Genomic DNA, 19,693 nt, shown 5'->3' on the forward strand with positions numbered 1-19,693 from the left:
AATGGGGAGTGCCCTATTGTCCAGATTTGACTTGGTCTTTATCCTGTTAGACACTCCAAATGAGCACCATGATCACTTGCTCTCCGAACATGTGATTGCAATAAGAGCTGGAAAGCAGAAAACTGTTAGCGGTGCCACAGTAGCTCGTATGAACAGTCAAGATTCAAACACTTCTGTACTCGAAGTCATTCCTGAGAAGCCATTATCAGAAAGACTAAAGGTATACATGTTTCTTTCTTTTAATCACTCTTTTTGATTCTGTTTGAATGTCAGAGTTCAATGTGTGATTTATTGTGGTAGAACTGTAGTATATAAATTTTCATAACAGGGCAGGCATTTGGTGCAGTGGTGAAGATGCTACTTGGGACACCTCTTTCCCATCCAGAGTGCCTGGGTTCGAGTCCTGTCTCTGCTTTCAATTTTCAGCTTCCTGTCAGTGCACAGCTTGGGGGGCCAAAGATGATGTCTCAAATACTTGGGTCCCTTTCACCCACTTGGTGGAACTCAGACTGAGTTCTTGCCTCCTGGCTTTGGCTTGGCCCAGCCTTGGTTCTTGTAAGCCTTGGAGAGTGAAGCAGTGAATGGAAGTTCTTTGTCTCTGTGTCTCTGCCTTTCAAATAAGTAAATAAAAAAATTTTTTAAAACTCATATGAAAACCTTTTGTGTTATGATACTAGTGTATGTAAACTTAACTTGAAATAATTAAATTAACTAGAATGAGAGCTACAACTGCAGTGCTTGGTTTATTTGGACAGTCTTAGAATTGATGAGATAGGCCGGCGCCATGGCTCACTAGGCTAATCCTCCACCTGCGGCACTGGCACCCTGGGTTCTAGTCCTGGTTGGGGCGCTGGATTCTGTCCCAGTTGCTCCTCTTCCAGTCTAGCTCTCTGCTGTGGCCCGGGAAGGCAGTGGAGGATGGCCCAAGTGCTTGGGCCCTGCACCCGCATGAGAGACCAGGAGGAAGCACCTGGCTCCTGGCTTCAGATCAGTGCAACACGCTGGCCGCAGCGCGCCAGCCGAAGCGGCCATTTGGGGGGTGAACCAACGGAAAGGAAGACCTTTCTCTCTGTCTCTGTCTCTGTCTCTGTATCTCTCTCTCTCTCTCACTGTCTAACTCTGCCTGTCAAAAAAAAAAAAAAAAAAAGATTTGATGAGATAAATATAAAAATTGTATTTTATGCTTATCCTTGTAACTTCTTTTATCATGCTTTAGGTGTTTCCTGGAGAAGCAATTGATCCTATTCCCCACCAGCTACTAAGAAAGTATGTTGGCTACGCACGGCAGTATGTCCACCCAAGGCTATCCACAGAAGCTGCTCAAGTTCTTCAAGATTTTTACCTTGAGCTCCGGAAACAGAGCCAGCGGTTAAACAGCTCGCCAATCACTACCAGGCAGCTAGAATCTTTGATTCGTCTAACAGAGGTTTCTTTATGTTCATGCTTTTGGGACTTAAAAGGGATGATGTGCAGTATTTCTCTTTTGTACCATTTCCTGCATAATTGACTTGGTTTTTCTTCCTACTAAAAGACATTAGAAATGGATGAGTAAAAGTTTTCAAAGATTTGGTCATACAGGTAACATGTCAAAGTATAGCTACTTTCTATGCACAAGGCCAGTTACTCACCCTGCAGCCTTTTATTTTATTTTTAATGACACTTAGGAGATTCCTAAGCTTCTGAAGAGTGGTAGGTCAGTGAGGGTATTCAGCATATGGGAACATTGAACATGTCAAATGTCTTGAATATTTGATTTGATTACATACCAGGTGTAAGGTTAACAAGCATTTAAGTTTTTTTTAATTTTCATTTTATTTGAAAGAGAAACATACAGAGAAACAGTCAGATCTTCTATCCACTGGTTCACTCTCCAAACACCCACAAAGCCAGCACTGGAATAGGCAGAGACCAAAAGTCCAGATGTAAATCCAGGCCTCGCACATGAGTGGCAGAGACTCAAGCACTTGAGCGTTACTGGCTGCCTTCCTGGAAGCAAGTGGGTTTGTTTAACAGCAGTAGTCTCTTCATCCCTGTGGAACGCTAAGGCGACTCTGGCTGTTAAAAATAGCTGGGGGTTAGGAGGCAGTGCTGTGCCCTAGCCTGTGACACCAGAATCCCATACACACACTGGTTCATGTCCTGGCTACTCCATTAGCTCCCTGCTAATGGCCTAGGAAAAATAGCAGAAGATGGCCCAAGTGTTTGGACCCCTGGCTCCCATGAAAGAAACCCAGAAGAAGCTCCTGGTTCCTGGCTTTGGTGTGGCCCAGTGCTGGCATTTGGGGCCATTTTGGGAGTGAACCAACAGATGAAGACCAATCCCCCCCCCATCTTTGTGTAACTCTTTCAAATAAATGTTTAAAAAAAATTAGTTGGATGAGGAGCAGGCATTTGGCCTAATGATTAAGATGCCTCATGGGATGCCCTGGGTAAGAACTGGCTCTGTTGCTAATTCTAACTTCCTGAAAATGTGCACCCTGGGAGACAGCAGGTGACAGCACAGGTGGTAGCACAGGTTGGTCCCTGTCACCCATGTCAGAGACCTGGATTTGGTTCATCATTCATGGCTTTGGTAGATGGAAATGCTTCTCTCTCTCCCTGCCTCAAATAAATTTTTTTAAAAATTAGCTGGATCAGAATTTATGCATTTTTCTTGTTTTAACAAATTGGCCAGGCATGCTTTCCTACAAATTAAAGGCAAGGAAAAAAAAAAACATAATCCAATCTGAAATGAAAACTCTCAAAAATGTTAGTAGATAAAAAAGTTTTATTGGGCCCAAATTGTGGCATAGTGGGTAAAGCTGCTACCTTGTGATGCCGGCATCCCATGTGGGTGCCAATTCGAGTCCTGACTGATCCACTTCTGATCTAGCTCCCTGCTAATGGCCTGGGAACAGCAGTAGAAAAATGGCCTAAGTGATGGGCCCCCCAGCCAACCCATGTGGGAGACTCAGATGAATCGCCTGGCCCTGCCCAGCCCCAGCTGTTGTGGCCATCTGGGGAGTGAACCAGTGGATGGAAGACCTCTCAATCTCACTCTCATTTTCATTCTCTCTCTCTCCTTTCTCTGTTAAAAAGAAAACGTTTTATCTGTAAGTCATTCTGTGTGTATATATATATATACACATATATATATATATATATATATTTATTTTAAAGGCAGAGTTACAGAGAGGCAGAGGCAGAAAGAGAGAGAGAGAGAAATATCTTCCATCCACTGGTTCACTCCCCAAATAGCCACAATGGCCAGAGCTGGGCCAGTCCTAACCCAGGAGCCATGAGCTTCTTCCGGATCTCCCACGTGGGTGCAGGAGCCCAAGGACTTGGGCCATCCTCCACCACCTTCCAGGCCATAGTAGAGAGCTGGATCGGAAGTGAAGCAGCTGGGACTCGAACCAGTGCCCAAATGGATGCTGGCGCTTCAGGCCATGGCTTTATCTGCTACAAACAGCACTGGCCCCAAGTCATTCTTTTTATACTCATTTTCAAATTCTGACTTTTGATATATACCCTCCTTCCTCTAAAAACCGGTTTTTGTGTAAAATGAATAGATAAAATTAGTTTGGGAACATGTTTATCTTTTATTATCTGAAAATGGTTGTTTACTTTCAAAGGCACGAGCAAGGCTGGAATTGAGAGAGGAAGCGACCAAAGAAGATGCTGAGGATATAGTTGAGATTATGAAATACAGGTAAGATTAAAATTTTACATGCTGTTATCTTTCCATCTCAAATTATTTCAACCAAATTTATATTTAGCCTATTATGTCACTTACTTTCCTTGACACAGACAATACATTCTTGGTTTAAAGTATTTCTTAAATATTTCTGTGTAAAACCATGTGATTTTCCCCCAAGAGCAGCTCTCAGATATTTCCTGTTTGTATTTGTATCTACTGCTACTCCAAGTTGCCATCAGTTTACTTCTGAGCCCCCTACAAAGAAGTCTCAGAGGTAAATGCAAATTGCTCTCACATGAGATTACCAGCTTGTATGGATTGGCTTTTATGAAGTTTTCAGAAAAAATGAGAACAGTTTGATTCCCCAGGATTAAAGTTACTTGGCATTATTTCCCTAGGAGGAATCAAAACCCAGTTAAACACAGTGAGATTATATTGTGAATTATCTGTGTATTAATATTTAACATGCTTTCCCTCCTTAGCCAATAGGAGCCAGGACCTTACCTGTCTGATTACCAGTGTATACCCAGGACCCAGACTCATACCTGGCACACAGTAGGGCCTCAGTAAGTGTGCTGTACTGAGGGAAAAGTTGACCTTAGTCATCACTGTTCATTCATTAACACTTTCATTTTAGAGTTTCCATCTCCTTTCATTGAATATTTGTCCTTAATGTGGTTTTCAACATATAAAACTGCATTTTAACTGGGAAGCAGAGGGCTGAACAAGAAAAATCTGAACTGTAATGTAGCTCATCTGGTTAGCAGAGCACATAACTATTGTTTTTCTTTTTTTCTTTTTTAAGATTTATTTTATGTATTTGAAAGACAAGAGTTTCAAAGAGAGGTAGAGAGAGAGAAAAGTCTTCCATCTACCGGTTCACCGGTTCACTCCCCAAATGACCACAACAGCCACAGCTGTGCTGATCTGAAGCCAGGAGCTTCTTCTAGGTCTCCCATGCAGGTACAGGGGCCCAAGGACTTGGACCATCTTCTGCTGCTTTCCCAGGCCATACCAGAGAACTGGATCAGAAGTGCAGCAGTCAGGATTCGAACCAGTGCCCATATGGGATGCCAGCCCTGCATGCCACGGCTTTAACCCACTGTACCACAGCGCCGGCTCCTATCTGTTGTTTTTCAAAATCCAAATGTTTCCATTAGTTAACAGTTCCTGTAGGCTTCCCCCTAAAGCTCAAAATATGCTAGGAAGCAGGAGAACACAGAGCCAACTCTAAAGGTGTCAGAGCATGGGAGGTTTTTGTGTTTCTAGCAGTAGCTCAGATATTTTACATATTTTTCTTCAAATCCAAAGCAATGTAGCATGGATTCAGATCTCAAATTCAGCCGCTCATTAGTGGTGTAGCTTCTGCCAGGTAACTTCACCTTCCCAAGGCTTTCTTTCCTCCTTTGTAATATGGGACTAAGAATAGGACAGATTTGCTGGGAGCATCAAATGGGATAAACCATCGTATATAATTAAGATAAATGTTACCTATTATTATTAACTTTAAGCATTTTTGACTACTTTCTTATGAGAAATAAGCATATGATAGTTAATAAATATGCCGTAAGTAAGGGCATCAATATGTTTCAGAGAGGAAAATACTCTTCCATCTAGTCCTATTTGAATGACTTGTATTCCTGTTTGTACAGTGTGTTCTCTTTAATCTAGACTCTCATCTATTCCAGGAACAAAATGAAGTTTTCTTAATCCTTTAAAATCATTCCTATGAGCTCTTTAAGGGTAGGGATTGCACTTGGTTTCTTCCCAATTATAAACCCATCACCCATCAAGGACCAGTATTTATTTGATTAATTAATTGCTGATTAAGTAACATCTTTGCCCATTAGCCTGACTGTGAGATCATCTCTTATTTTATAGGCAGGGAATTACAGAGAATGATTTCATTCCATGTCTTTTTTAAAAGTTCATTTTCTTTTTTTTTTTTTTTAAAGATTTATTTATTTATTTGAAAGGCAGAGTTACAGAGAAGCAGAGGCAGAGAGAGAGAGATATCTTTCATCTGATGGTTCACTCCCCCAAATGGCCACAACAGCTGGAGCTATGCCAATCTGAAGCCAGGAGCCAGGAGCTTCTTCCAGGTTTCCCACACTGGTGCAGGACTTGTGCCATCCTCCACTGCTTTCTTAGGCCATAACAGAGAGCTGGATCAGAAGCAGAGCACTTTTGAACAGGTGCCCATATGGGATGCTGGCACTGCAGGTTGCGGCTTTACCCACTACGTCACGACGCTGACCCCAAAAGTTCATTTTCAAAGGGCAGGGTGGAGACAGAGAGATTCTCCAACCACTGGCTCACTCCCCAAATGCCTGCCACAGCTACTGCTGAGCCACAGAAGCCAGGAGCCTAGAACTCAATCTGGGTCTCCCACTAGGGCATGGACCCAAGAACCTGAGTACATTAAAGTATGATACAATAATATGCAGTGCAAAACATTACCAAGTACAGGGTGCACATTTCCAGGGAACTGGCTCAGAAGTAGAGCCAGAATTCAAACTCAGGGACTCTGACATGGGATGCAGCAGGGACTTTGCTATGTGGTTAATTTTATCTTTAACTGGTTGTTAAAACTCTGAAGTGCATGTTTCTTTCCTTGGTTGATGATATGAAAATAAGAGAAAGAAGAGAATTGGAGGTGATGGTGTATTCTTTAATATTTAACTATCATCACTGCAAGTCAGCATAAGCTTTGTTCAGTCCTAGAGTATGTAAACACCTTTCATTTGCCAAATGCTGCACTAGATGGGAACACCTCTATCCAGTAAAGCCTAAATTTGCTATGTTTAGAATGTCTTTTTTTCATGAATCAAAAAGTATGTTCTAGAGCTGGTGATGTGGCTCAGCTGGTAAAGCCACCACCTGCAAAGCTGTATCCCATATTGAACACTGGTTCTAGTCCCAGCTGCTTCACTTCCGATCCAACTCTGCCAATGTGCCTGGGAATGCCACAGAAGATGGCCTAAGTACTTGGACCCCTTGCCACCCAGGATGGACTTCCTGCCTCCTGGCTTCTGCCTGGCCCAGGCCCGAAAATTCCAGTTACTATAGTTTATCAACTTTGTGTTTTTATGCATTTCTCTTTTTAAATTTAGTTTCTTAAAAATGGTAACTATTTATAATATGTTTGTCTACAAATAATTCATATTATAGTAAATTTCAGAGTGGCCACTCAATAAACACGTTTAAATCTTTGCTAAGTGAGACTCATGGCAACTTCTAAAATCCTAGAAACTAGAAACCCAAGACAAGAATTTCTACCACTGTGCACATTGAGTACCTTTTTTTTCCTTTCCCCTTAAGCATGCTAGGAACTTACTCCGATGAATTTGGGAATCTAGATTTTGAGCGATCTCAGCACGGTTCTGGAATGAGCAACAGATCAGTAGCAAAAAGATTTATTTCTGCTCTCAACAGTATTGCTGAAAGAACTTACAATAATTTATTTCAATTTTATCAACTCCGGCAGATTGCCAAAGAGCTAAACATTCAGGTATGATTAACTACTTAATGAATTTTTTGGTGGTTCTATCAGAAGATCTTTATTAATGTATAGTAAAACAGAAAAACAGCTTTTAAGTTTCATACCTAACCTCTTCTCAGGTTTTTCCTCATCTTGATAACTAGAGGGCAGCACTGCAGCTAGCCTTGGTCTCTTTTTTTTTTTTCTGACCATAATCCCTGTGGAGTGATCATGTAAATGCCTGAACTTAAGTTTCTTTGTCTGCTAAATGGATGTGATTACACTTGCTTTTCCTTCAAAGTTCTGCTGAAAAATCAGTGTAATAGCACTTTACTCATGTAAAACAGTTTAAGTGGAAATTATTCACTTCATTGGAAAAGCTAGTCTTTAAGCTAAGCTAAAACAAATATAAAAGACTACTAAAGCTTTTAATTTTTATTTATTTTGGTATAATAGAATTCAAAGTTCAAATTTGGGCAGTTGGTAGAAGTACAATCATTTTATTTGCCCAAGAAATTTGACAGTTACATATTATTGTCAGGCAGATTAATTTTAAAAGTCATTATTCTGTTGTATTACTAACAGCCAACTCTTTTGATGTTTTCTTCCAGGTTGCTGATTTTGAAAACTTTATTGGGTCACTAAATGACCAGGGTTATCTTTTGAAAAAGGGCCCAAAGGTTTACCAGCTTCAAACTACGTAAAAGAACTTTACAGTCAAGGTCTCCTGGGTTCAATTCTAGTTTAAAGCCATCTCAATAATGAAGAATATGCAAAAAAAATTATATCAATATATCTGTATCTGTATCTCTCTCTCTATATATACTGTTCTGTAAATTGTTCTAACAGGAAAAAGATGTTAGATATAATCAGCTAATTTAAGAAGTAACAGTCATATATTAATGTTTTACAATTTCTCCAAAAGATTAAAAGTAAGTTATTTTATATAAATTATATAAATATAAATTATCTACAGTTGTATTTTACCCTATCTTGGATTTTTATGACTGTTTCATAGTTTTGCATATCAAATGTCCCTCTGAATAAGTATTCAGCCAATAGATAAACAAATGAGCATGTCTGTGTTCCAATAAAACTTTATTTTTTGATACTAAATTTGAATTTTATAAAATTTTCATGTCGGGAATAAAAAATACTGTTGATTTTTTTTTTAAGATCATTTAAATAGACAGGGGACCCGATTTGGCCTACAGGTCATAGTTTGTAGACGCTTGGTTGCAAACAATAAAAATTGACTGATTAAGCAAGAGAAGGACTTTTTTGGACTAATTTTGATGGGCTCATAGAGTTGGAAGAAGGCTGATGAACCCGGAGTGTGTTTGCCTCCATGTCCCACTGATGCCACGCCTCAGGAACCATTTCCTCTGCACAGGTTGGGAAGAAGACCCCTGCCCACACCAGAACAGCAACAGGAGGATTCTTCCTGGAGCCTCCTTAAATTGTAGAATTCAAATAGAAACTTAACACTGAAGAAGGCTGGGTTGTTTATATGCCCCTTTCCCAGGATGCTAGAGTTTTCCAAGTTCTACTTTAGGGAGGCAGGATAATAAAGCCAGAATTTCCCATATTTTGTGAGAGTATTCAAATGATACTGTGCTGCCAGCCAATCTGTCATGTATATAGCTAAGACATACTTGCAAACACACAGGAGCCCAGGAATGTGAACCATTGCTTGAAAATCTACCACAACTTTGAGTAATCCAAAAAATCCACAGAAAATTAAAAATAGTAACTGGCAGTATACATTGAGTGTTTATAAGGTCAAAATTAAAATAAATGTGTAGATTATTGCTATAGAACACAATGTAAATATTAAATCCTGATTTTAAAAAAAGAAGGTAGATGTTAGTATAAATAAGATGATGTGTTTATATTTTTTTTAAAGGCAGAGCAACAGAGATAGGGAGAAACAAAGACAGACAGAACTTCTATCTGCTGGTTCATTCTCCAGATGGCTGCAAAAGTCAGGTCTGTGCAAGGCCAAAGACAGGAGCCAGGAACTCCATCCTATTCTCTCACCCACCCTGGTACTTCTGCCTTCCTAGGCATATTAGTGGGAAGCTAGGTTGGAAGTGGAACAGCTAGGACTTGAACTGGCCCTCCAACAGGGGATGCAAGGATGGCAAGTGCTGGCTTAACACATTGCACCACCACACCAGCCCCAGTGTTTTTATCTTGAGGTTAGGGTGAGTGTCAAAAACATATTTTAAGCCGAGGTAAGCATTTGTCTTAGTGGTTAAGATACCCACATCAGGAATGCCTGGGTTCAATGCCTGTGACCGGCTCCTGACTCCAGCCTCCTGTTAATGTGGACCGGGAGGCAGCAGTGAGGGCTCAACTAGTTGGAGCCTTGTCACTCATATGGGGGACCTGAATGGAGTTCCTGGCTTCTGGTTTTAGCCCAGCATAGCCCAGCCTGGACCATCTGGGGATTTGGACAGTAAACCAGTATAGTTATTTTCTATCTGTGTCTCTCTCTCTCAAATTTATGTATATTTTAAATATATAAATAGATTTATCAGCACATTTTTACATAAAAACAGATATTATCAACTAGATAATGTGTAGACATGAGAAAAGAATGTATACTAATGCTTCTTTTCAAAGAAAACAAAGACTAAAAGGTTAATGGTATTATATAAAGTTATAGAAGCTACAAACCCAAATTAGAAACTATTCATGTTTCCTTAGATTTGTATTTTTGTTTTTAAGATTTATCTTTAATTTGAAAGAGTGACAGAGGGAGAGACAGAAAGATTTTCCATCTTCTGGTGAAGGGTTAAAAAGTTAAAAGCCGCTCCCCCCCAACCTCCTCTGGTGAACTTTCCTGACCTCGTTAGACTTGCTCTGCATAGCCATTAGTCAGTAAATTACCCCAATGTGAGCAGTAACCTCAGTTTCACCTAAGTGAGATAGAAGAAGTCACCATATATCTCTGCCTCCTGGACCCCTGACTCCACCATGTGTCCCTTATCGCCATTCGGCTGCATTCCTAGGTATCACTCCCTGTATTCATAAATCAACTGGTTGTAAAATCACTTAACTTGTATCAATTATTTACTCTATACCACTGTCTGCTCTGTGCAATGATTGATTTTCTTTGTTTCAATGTGTATAAAAACCCCAACCCAAGACTATTCGAGGCCGCTCGCCTGTACTGGGACGGGGGCCCCGACATGTCGGAACATCAATAAACTTTACCCTTTGTTAATTACATGAGAGAAGGTCTCTTGGAGCGTTTTTGGGGTGGCAAGAGCAATTCAACTCTAATTCGACTGTAACATATGGAGGTTCCACCGAGATGGCTCTGCTGCCCACGGACGTCTCCAACGGACATCTCTCGGGGTAAGTAAAGGCGCCTAAAGGATAGGGACTCTGTGCACGTGCATTTCTGTTTCTGTATCTGGTTCAGGCCTGAAGCTGTTTCGGGCTGGCACGGTAGACGTTGGGTGGCAGACGTGCCTGGAAGCCACAACGCTACAGCCTCGAGGGACGCCTCGGGAGGACCGGGAGACTGAGGACGCTCAGCGAAACTCCCATCTGGAATTCCCGCGGTCGGGAATTCGGTGCCAGCATCAGTATTCACCCTTTGTCTTTCAGGTTTTACTTCTATTGCATAAACTGTTTTCAGACTCACATTTTGTGTTGCCGGCATTGTCACAGGACTCTGATGTGGTCCCGGAGTCTGCATTTGTAGGTTCTGATGTGGTTCCGGAACTTGCATTTGTATTGTCGGCATTGTCACAGGACTCTGATGTGGTTCCGGAGTCTGTGTTTGTCTGTTTGTGTGTGGCATAGTCGCGAGACTCTGATGTGGTCCCGGAGTCTGCATTTGTAGGTTCTGATGTGGTTCCGGAACTTGCATTTGTATTGTCGGCATTGTCACAGGACTCTGATGTGGTTCCGGAGTCTGTGTTTGTTTGTTTGTGTGTGGCATAGTCGCGAGACTCTGATGTGGTCCCGGAGTCTGCATTTGTAGGTTCTGATGTGGTTCCGGAACTTGCATTTGTATTGTCGGCATTGTCACAGGACTCTGATGTGGTTCCGGAGTCTGTGTTTGTCTGTTTGTGTGTGGCATAGTCGCGAGACTCTGATGTGGTCCCGGAGTCTGCATTTGTAGGTTCTGATGTGGTTCCGGAACTTGCATTTGTATTGTCGGCATTGTCACAGGACTCTGATGTGGTTCCGGAGTCTGTGTTTGTTTGTTTGTGTGTGGCATAGTCGCGAGACTCTGATGTGGTCCCGGAGTCTGCATTTGTAGGTTCTGATGTGGTTCCGGAACTTGCATTTGTATTGTCGGCATTGTCACAGGACTCTGATGTGGTTCCGGAGTCTGTGTTTGTCTGTTTGTGTGTGGCATAGTCGCGAGACTCTGATGTGGTCCCGGAGTCTGCATTTGTAGGTTCTGATGTGGTTCCGGAACTTGCATTTGTATTGTCGGCATTGTCACAGGACTCTGATGTGGTTCCGGAGTCTGTGTTTGTTTGTTTGTGTGTGGCATAGTCGCGAGACTCTGATGTGGTCCCGGAGTCTGCATTTGTAGGTTCTGATGTGGTTCCGGAACTTGCATTTGTATTGTCGGCATTGTCACAGGACTCTGATGTGGTTCCGGAGTCTGTGTTTGTTTGTTTGTGTGTGGCATAGTCGCGAGACTCTGATGTGGTCCCGGAGTCTGCATTTGTAGGTTCTGATGTGGTTCCGGAACTTGCATTTGTATTGTCGGCATTGTCACAGGACTCTGATGTGGTTCCGGAGTCTGTGTTTGTCTGTTTGTGTGTGGCATAGTCGCGAGACTCTGAAGTGGTCCCGGAGTCTGCATTTGTAGGTTCTGAAGTGGTTCCGGAACTTGCATTCGTATCTGTGTCTGTGTGTCAGTGTGGTTCTCGGACCCCATCTGGGACTCTGTAGGGGGGCAGGCTCCCCACCTCTGTAGGAACGAAGCGGGTCGCTACGCAGGCGTGAGGCCGATGTTCCATTTTTGTCTTTTTTGTTTTGTTCAGTGCCTTTTTGTGAGTCTCTTTGGTGTTTGTTTTTGGCTATTTGTATTTGCCTTTCTGAAATTCAGACAATGGGACGGATTTAGACAACTCTTAGAAAGGGAGACTAACCACCCTTTGTTCTGCAGATTGGCCTACCTTTGAAGTAGGGTGGGCGCCTGAAGGGCACCCTTGACATCCTGGTCTGGCAAGATCTGGTAAAAACTCCCTTTCCTGGTTAAAGCCTCTTTTACTCCCTCAGAAACAACCTTCAAAAAACAGATTTTAGTCGTCCAGGACCGTCCCAGCAAAGCAGATAAAACAAACTAAGACTTCAGCCTCGGCGCCGCTCTATTCTGTTTTACAGGGCGACTCTGAAGATTTGATTTTCCCTCCTCCCTACCAGCCGCCCGGCCCTGGCTGTGGGGCCGGCAGCGGGGGCCACAGGAGGGGCTAAGAGAAGCAGCTCCCCAGGGGCCAGCAGATCCCTCCACTTTCCCTTCACAGGCAGCAGGGAAACCCCTGCTGTGCCATTAACAAGTGCTGAAACCCCCTGCGTGTTCAAACAAAGCTGGCCCTTTGAGCCTCAACCTGCAGGACTCAGCTGGGGCCCAGGAATGGCAGGCGGAGGATGGGAAGGCGCGCCTCCTGACTTATTCCTCAGGATCCTAACTCCCCGAGCCATACCCGTCCCCCCAGACTGACTCCCCATGGCCGACCAAATGGGGCAAATGGATGGATCTCCTGGACTTCAGGACCCGGTAAGTCACCCTGGGGCACTCAGTACTCAGGCCCGCCTTTGTGCGGAAGGGGGGGCTTCTGTTGCCCCTCTACCAGGGACCTGCCTGGTGTCTGCAATGGAAAACAGCGTGTGTGTGGTGTAAATGTGTTTGTGGCTCCACGGCCCTGCAGCTACAGAGTCTAAATGGGCCGTAACCTGCAGCTCCGTGTTCACCAGGCGGGCGAAGCAATCTCACTCCAGATCAGTGCCTGTTCCGGAGGTCTTTATCTCTTGTTTTGTACAACCAAGGGGGACACATTATGGGAAAATTCCATTCAGAACCAACTGTTCTAAACTGTATAATAAAAACTTTAAAAATGTTGTCTTAATTTAAAAATTCTTAACAGGTTATTCCAAAATGTAAATGGGCTTTTATCAGCTCTTTTCTGTGCTGCTGTCCCTGACTTAGCTGATAAGAGTTTCATTTGTCTTGAAGGTTTCATGTTTTTCTATTTGTAGTACTGAGACTACGTTGTTTATCTGTTTTTAATGTTTGAGTGATTACCCAACTGATCAAAAATGTACTAATTTTGGCTAAATGGTTTGACTCTGACAGCTTAAATTCTAAATCGAGTCTTCCAACTTTGGGCTTCCAGTCGGATCCCTGGAACTCTCAAAGGATGAGACTCTGAATTTGTTAAAGTAACAGTTGCTTGAGTCAATTCAGACTATGTAAAATGTATTAAAATGTTATAAATGGTGTCAGACCTATGCTGTATTCATGTTTTTGCTTTCCAGCTAAAATAGTCTTATAAAAATAAGAGTAAATTCTGTGTATACAAGCCTTTATGTTGTTAACTAAAGTAAGCCAATGCAGATTGGTTCAGAAAATTGAGATAATGCAAATGCCCTTCGGTTTGCTCAGTGGCTTGCTTGCTCAGTTTTACATGTCTTTGATGTGCTTTAAACTTGTTTCTTTTAATGATAAAGATCTTTTCAAAGTTGTAACCATGCACTAGTGACCATGTTTGCTGCTCAGGAGGTGTTGTCCTTATATTACTTAAAAGCATGAAAATGTAATTTTGACTTCTATTTCAGATACTGGTATGGTATTCATTAATAACTCTATGTCTTAAGTCATCTAGACATCAGTACTAAGTAAAACTTGGAAAAGTGTATTATGTGTACTTTTAACATCTCAAATTCGATAAGAGAGACTGTTTGAGTTTGTTAGCATGTATTCTCATAGGTTGTCCACACATGACAATTCAAGGCTATATAAAAGTAACTATGGGTGTAAAGTTTCCAAAAGTATAAACAAGTCATAAAAAGTTTTAAAATGTTTAAAAATAGTCTAAATCATAAATCTTAAAATCTGTTTTCACAAAAACTGTAATGTCTATTTTAACAGTGTCTGTTTAATCGGCTACCCTGCCATTTCTAAAATTAGGTCCTGTAAGCTCTTTTTGACTCTGTTAAATTATTCTGAGTTATATGATAATTGTGTACTAACTCTAATGTTCAGGGTTTTTATTTCTGGTTTATCCGACAACAAGAGACATAGAATTCATGTTCTGCCTAAGTAATTTATTGTGTAACAACCAGGCATTGCTAGTTCAAATATAGATCAAATGAAGGTCTAGCCAAAAAGAAAAAAAGTGTGCCAAAAGAGACTTAGAGACGACGGGAGATGGTTATGCAGCGGGTGCTGGAGAGCTGGGTTCCAGGAGCCCGGGAAGTCTCTGGTGTCCACAGGCTGCGCGGTGAAAGCCCAAAAACCCAGACCCATAACCCACTGGCTACACGGTAAATATCTGGAGGCCAAAGGATGGCAGAGACCTCTGCCACAATTTCTCCTCTAAGTCAGGCTACGCAGTAAGCACTGGTTAAACGCTGGTTAAATCTGAAAGCCCAGAAAGTCAGGCTAGAGACCCGACTCACTGCCTCACTTCTCCTCTTTTCTTTTCCAGAAGGGAAGTTATGACTGACCATTTCTATAATAATGCCTGGTCACAGTATAGAGGACCAAACAGCATAGCCATAATAAGAGGTTAGATCGATTTTTTGGTGTACGCGGTAAATGGGCAGAACTCCCCTTTTAAACCAAATTGAGGGATAGATAGGAAGTTGTACTGATGACCTCAAAGTATGCAAGCAGGTCACCACAGTTGATCTTACCTAAAAGATCATAGTTCTCCTCATGGGCACGGTCTTAACTCGCAGGAAAATACTAAGTGTCAGAATTTGCCCATGACCATAGTTTTTTAGCTCACCCTGATATTAAAAAAAAAAAAAAAAAAAAAAAAACTCCAAAAATCAGGGACGGGGTTGAGCACCCCCTTGACTGACATCATAGAGGCTGCCTCCTTGGTCCACTTTATTAGAGACCAGGAAATTGAGGAGCAAGCTAGCAGCAGGAGCGATATAAGGATGGGCAATAGGCCAATCAGTGGCTGCTTTACACGGTGATCCACTGTCAAGGAAACCCAGCAAAGCCAATGTACCCCAAATGGCACCTGTTGCTGACATAAGGAGCCAGGGCATTGGGCAAGCAGCTGTTGTAACAGCGACTGCCTTCTGTCAACTCTGCCAAGAGCAAGGCTACTGGACATGGAACTGCCCTGGGTGTCGAAGGACTCCTGGTTCAGAACCGCAGACCCTGTGGCCCCGAGCTAAAAAGCCTTTGGCTCTGCCCAGCTTCCAGCTCCAGCCACTGCTATTGGGGATGGCCTAGGGTCAGTAAAATGCAAGTTGCCTATTTCTGTCAGCCTCCTATTCAGCTCTCCTCCTAGTCCAGCCATGTAATGCAAGTCAACAGGGTGCCTCCCTTAAGGGAGATTTGCATCTCTTACAATTCTCTTAACAGCACCCCATGGATAGGTCTGGGCCTCACACACCCAGCCAGGCCTTAAAAGTCCATCCAATAGTATTAAACTTAAAAAGCTCTCCCTGCCAGTTCCAGGGGAAAGTGGTCCCCTCCACTCCTGTACTGAGACTATAGACTTAATCTATGCCAACAAAAGGGACCCAAGAGACAGTCCCCTGACTAACACAGATGAAGTTTGGTTCATAGATGGAAGCAGCTTTGTCAGACTGGACCTGCTTCTCAGGGTATGCAACAGTTACAGCATGCTCTGCCCCCAGGAACTTTTGCTCATTTAGCAGAACTGATTGCCTTAACCAGAGCTCTAGATCACACAAGGGATTTGTAAGGCATCTTCACTCTGCATGGAGACCTCAGTCTTCCGGTAAGGCAGAAAGAGCCAACCAGGCTCTATAGAAAACATCACAAGGATAGAAATGTGTGCTTGGTAAGTAAGGTTTAAAAGGAAAGAGTGTTCTTGATAAAAAGGGTTAAAAAGAAAAGAGCTTTTTAAATAAGAAAAGGACATGGTTTGTAAAAATCCTGATGGCTAGTTTACTCTAGACTGGAATGGAAATAATGGAATGTTTCAAGTAAGTTAAAGAGGGTGTGTGAAGTCACAAAAGGTTATAAAAAAAAAAAATTAAACATGCTAACTACTGCTCCAGGAGCTATTTATGCCATGTTCCAGAAAAAATGTTGTCTCTGGGTCAATCAGACTAGACAGGTACAAATCCAAATTTTCCTGGAAAAAGCCAAACAGCTCCAGGACCAGGCAAAGCAGGGCTGGGATTTCTGGCCTGATATCTGGTCACGGAAATCCTGGCTGTTTCCTCTCATTGGTCCAATAACTTCTGCAATCTTGATGCTTCTCTTTGCACTGTGTGTTTTTAATGCCCTTGTTCGTTTTGTCTCTAACAGACTAAAAGCTGTTAAACTCCAAATGGTCATCAGGCAAGGCTTCCAGCCCATTCCACTGGACGACCTGAGCAGCCCTCTGGACCGAGCGGCACCGTCTTTCCAAGGCCACTGTTGCACACCATAAGACAGGTAGCAAGAGGAAATACCCAAACCCCCCCCCCCTCGACGCCCACATGCCAGCTTCGAAGAAGTTACAGAAAACGGAACTCCATCCATAATCCCAAAGAAGAATTTTGGGTATTACCTCTTGAGGGGAAAATATTAGGCAGAAAGTCAGTTATGAGCTTATGTGTGTGTGACATAAAGGCCTAATGTGTCCAGCATATGCATCTGCACCTCAGTCATCCTGACAATGTTTCACTGGAAGCCCGGCCTTTGCATCCTGCCCTGCCCCCTTCTACCTGATAACCTGCCAGGTGGAGATCCCCACCCCTTCTGCCTGACAAATCTTCCACAACCTCCCAGATACAGCCCAGTATCTGCATTTCAGTATTGCAGAACAGGTGGGGGTTGAATCTCATTTTCATAGAGGAGGGGGGGTTATGCGCAGCCCTTAAGGAGGAATGCTGCTTCTATGTAGACAAGACAGGGGTGGCGAAGGACAACATGGCTCAACTACGTAAACGCTTAGAAAAAAGACAGTGGGACAGACTTCAGCAACAGGGATGATTTGGGTCGTGGTTCACTAAGTCTCCCTAGCTGAAAGTGTTAAACTCATGGTAATTCATCAACAATATGTAACACACGGAGAAGGGGAAACAGATGGTCTCTAAGATTAGAGACCCTGGCCTAAGAGGAGTGGGGAATGAAGGGTTAAAAAGTTAAAAGCCGCTCCCCCCCAACCTCCTCTGGTGAACTTTCCTGACCTCGTTAGACTTGCTCTGCATAGCCATTAGTCAGTAAATTACCCCAATGTGAGCAGTAACCTCAGTTTCACCTAAGTGAGATAGAAGAAGTCACCATATATCTCTGCCTCCTGGACCCCTGACTCCACCATGTGTCCCTTATCGCCATTCGGCTGCATTCCTAGGTATCACTCCCTGTATTCATAAATCAACTGGTTGTAAAATCACTTAACTTGTATCAATTATTTACTCTATACCACTGTCTGCTCTGTGCAATGATTGATTTTCTTTGTTTCAATGTGTATAAAAACCCCAACCCAAGACTATTCGAGGCCGCTCGCCTGTACTGGGACGGGGGCCCCGACATGTCGGAACATCAATAAACTTTACCCTTTGTTAATTACATGAGAGAAGGTCTCTTGGAGCGTTTTTGGGGTGGCAAGAGCAATTCAACTCTAATTCGACTGTAACACTGGTTCACTCAAATGGCTACAAAGGCAGGGGTGGGGCCATGCTGAAGCCTGTAGCCCAGAACCCCATCCAGGTCTGTGATGTCAGTGGCATGGACCCAAGCGCTTCTGCTGCTGCTTTCGCAGGCACATTGGCAGGGGAGCTGGATTGGAAGCAGAGCAGCTGGGACCGAGAGGTTTAACCTGTGCCACTATGCTGGCCTCTGTATTTGTTTATTTAGCACCCATCAATTAAAGGGCCAGACAACCAAAGTTGTTTACATTTCCCCCTGTGGTCCAGCTCTCCAGGGTCCAAAAATCATTACAAACCCTCCAGCCACACCCCCAACCTCTTTTACTTTGGGGCCAAATGGAGTGCCTCCCCCACCTATTCCTGGGGCTATAAGGACAAAGCTGCATCGCTGGTGTAGGCATTTCCCCTTGCTCCTTCTGCCCACTTCCCCGCCCCCCCCTCCCCCAATCAGGGTTTCCTGGAACCTGTATCTATGAATGAGGATGCTTAATTTAAAAGTTCTTTTTTTTTTTTGGACAGAAAGGTCTTCCCTCCGTTGGTTCACTCCCCAAATGGCCGCCACGGCCGGCACGCTGCACCGATCCGAAGCCAGGAGCCAGGTGCCTCCTCCTGGTCTCCCGTGTGGGTGCAGGGGCCCAAGCACCTGGGCCATCCTCCACTGCCCTCTTGGGCCACAGCAGAGAGCTGGACTGGAAGAGGAGCAACTGGGACTAGAACCGGGCACCCATATGGGATGCTGGCACCTCAGGCAGAGGATTAACCAAGTGAGCCATGCCCCGTTCTTTTTACATTGCTAGTACAAACGTTTTTCTCTCTCATCAGTATTTAGCATGTGCATAGAAAACTGAAGATAATCTCCCGATACACTGCTCAGATCTACAGTTAAGTCCAGTTTCAGCTGAACTTTCCCTTTCCTAGGTGCATGGACTAAGCTTAAGCTGCTGTGTGTGTTGCCAGCATCTCATGAGCCCTGGTTTGTGTCCATGATGCTCTACTTCCCATCCAGCTCCCTGCTAATGGCCTGGGAAAGTGGCAGAAGATGACCCAAGTGCTTGGGCCCCTGCACCCTTGTGGGAGATCTGGATGGAGCTCCTGGCTTTGGCCTTGCCCAGCCCTGGCTGTTGCAGCAATTGAGGGAATGAACCAACAGATGGAAGATTTATCTTTTTTTTTTTTTTAAACAGATCAATATAATCAATTTTATTGGAAAGATTGAAACATACCTTAAGGAAAAAGATGATTTTTAAAATTCTTATGTATCTAAATTTAATATAGAACATTTTAAATGTAACAAAAAAAAAGTCTAAGTGGGTTTTAAATGGATACAGATAACATCCTATGTAAATGAAGTGAACGAACAAAATACATACTCCCTAAGGAAAGACACACTGTTATCTACTATCTTTGTCTCTCCAGTATCTCTTTTCCAAGAGTCAATTTCAGTAGATGCCACTCAATCAGTGTTATTTAAAAGAACTTCTATCTAGGATGAAGAATAAATTCATACTGGTCAATAGCATGGAAAAGTTCCTTAAATTAAAAAAAAACAGTTTCACCATAGTTTAAGGTTTAAACAATAAGAAACATACATCTCACTCTTGATATGGCACAGTCATAGAATAAATGTGATTTTGCCATATCTACTCATAAAAGGTTATAGATAATCTTTATAATCATTTTCCATAAACCGAATCTTTATGCAT

The 19,693-nt window shown here is 42.9% G+C and overlaps 1 protein-coding gene and 1 long non-coding RNA gene across 6 annotated transcripts in view; one reads left to right on the forward strand and one right to left on the reverse strand.

Annotated features, from left to right (window-relative positions):
- MCM8 (minichromosome maintenance 8 homologous recombination repair factor) overlaps positions 1 to 17,920 on the forward strand; it is a 55,730-nt gene extending 37,810 nt beyond the window's left edge. For 3 of the 5 annotated variants that reach the window (XM_008256292.4, XM_008256293.4, XM_051846184.2), the window contains exons 15-19: positions 1 to 220; positions 1,217 to 1,426; positions 3,615 to 3,691; positions 7,001 to 7,190; positions 7,772 to 17,920. In XM_008256292.4, coding sequence (XP_008254514.2) covers positions 1 to 220; positions 1,217 to 1,426; positions 3,615 to 3,691; positions 7,001 to 7,190; positions 7,772 to 7,864 — 790 coding nt within the window. In that variant the 3' untranslated portion in view covers positions 7,865 to 17,920. Of the gene's footprint in view, positions 221 to 1,216; positions 1,427 to 3,614; positions 3,692 to 4,161; positions 4,246 to 7,000; positions 7,191 to 7,771 lie in introns of those variants that run through there. The other 2 variants (XR_011379987.1, XR_007919658.2) reach the window with 2 other exon arrangements.
- LOC138844329 (uncharacterized) overlaps positions 216 to 19,693 on the reverse strand; it is a 22,848-nt gene continuing 3,370 nt past the window's right edge. The window contains exons 2-3 of the long non-coding RNA XR_011379988.1: positions 6,978 to 7,062; positions 216 to 610 (exon numbers count right to left, since the gene is read on the reverse strand). This is a non-coding gene — a long non-coding RNA (uncharacterized lncRNA). The remainder of the gene's footprint in view (positions 611 to 6,977; positions 7,063 to 19,693) is intronic.

This window comes from Oryctolagus cuniculus, chromosome 11, assembly GCF_964237555.1.
Source record: "Oryctolagus cuniculus chromosome 11, mOryCun1.1, whole genome shotgun sequence".
Taxonomy (NCBI): domain Eukaryota; kingdom Metazoa; phylum Chordata; class Mammalia; order Lagomorpha; family Leporidae; genus Oryctolagus; species Oryctolagus cuniculus.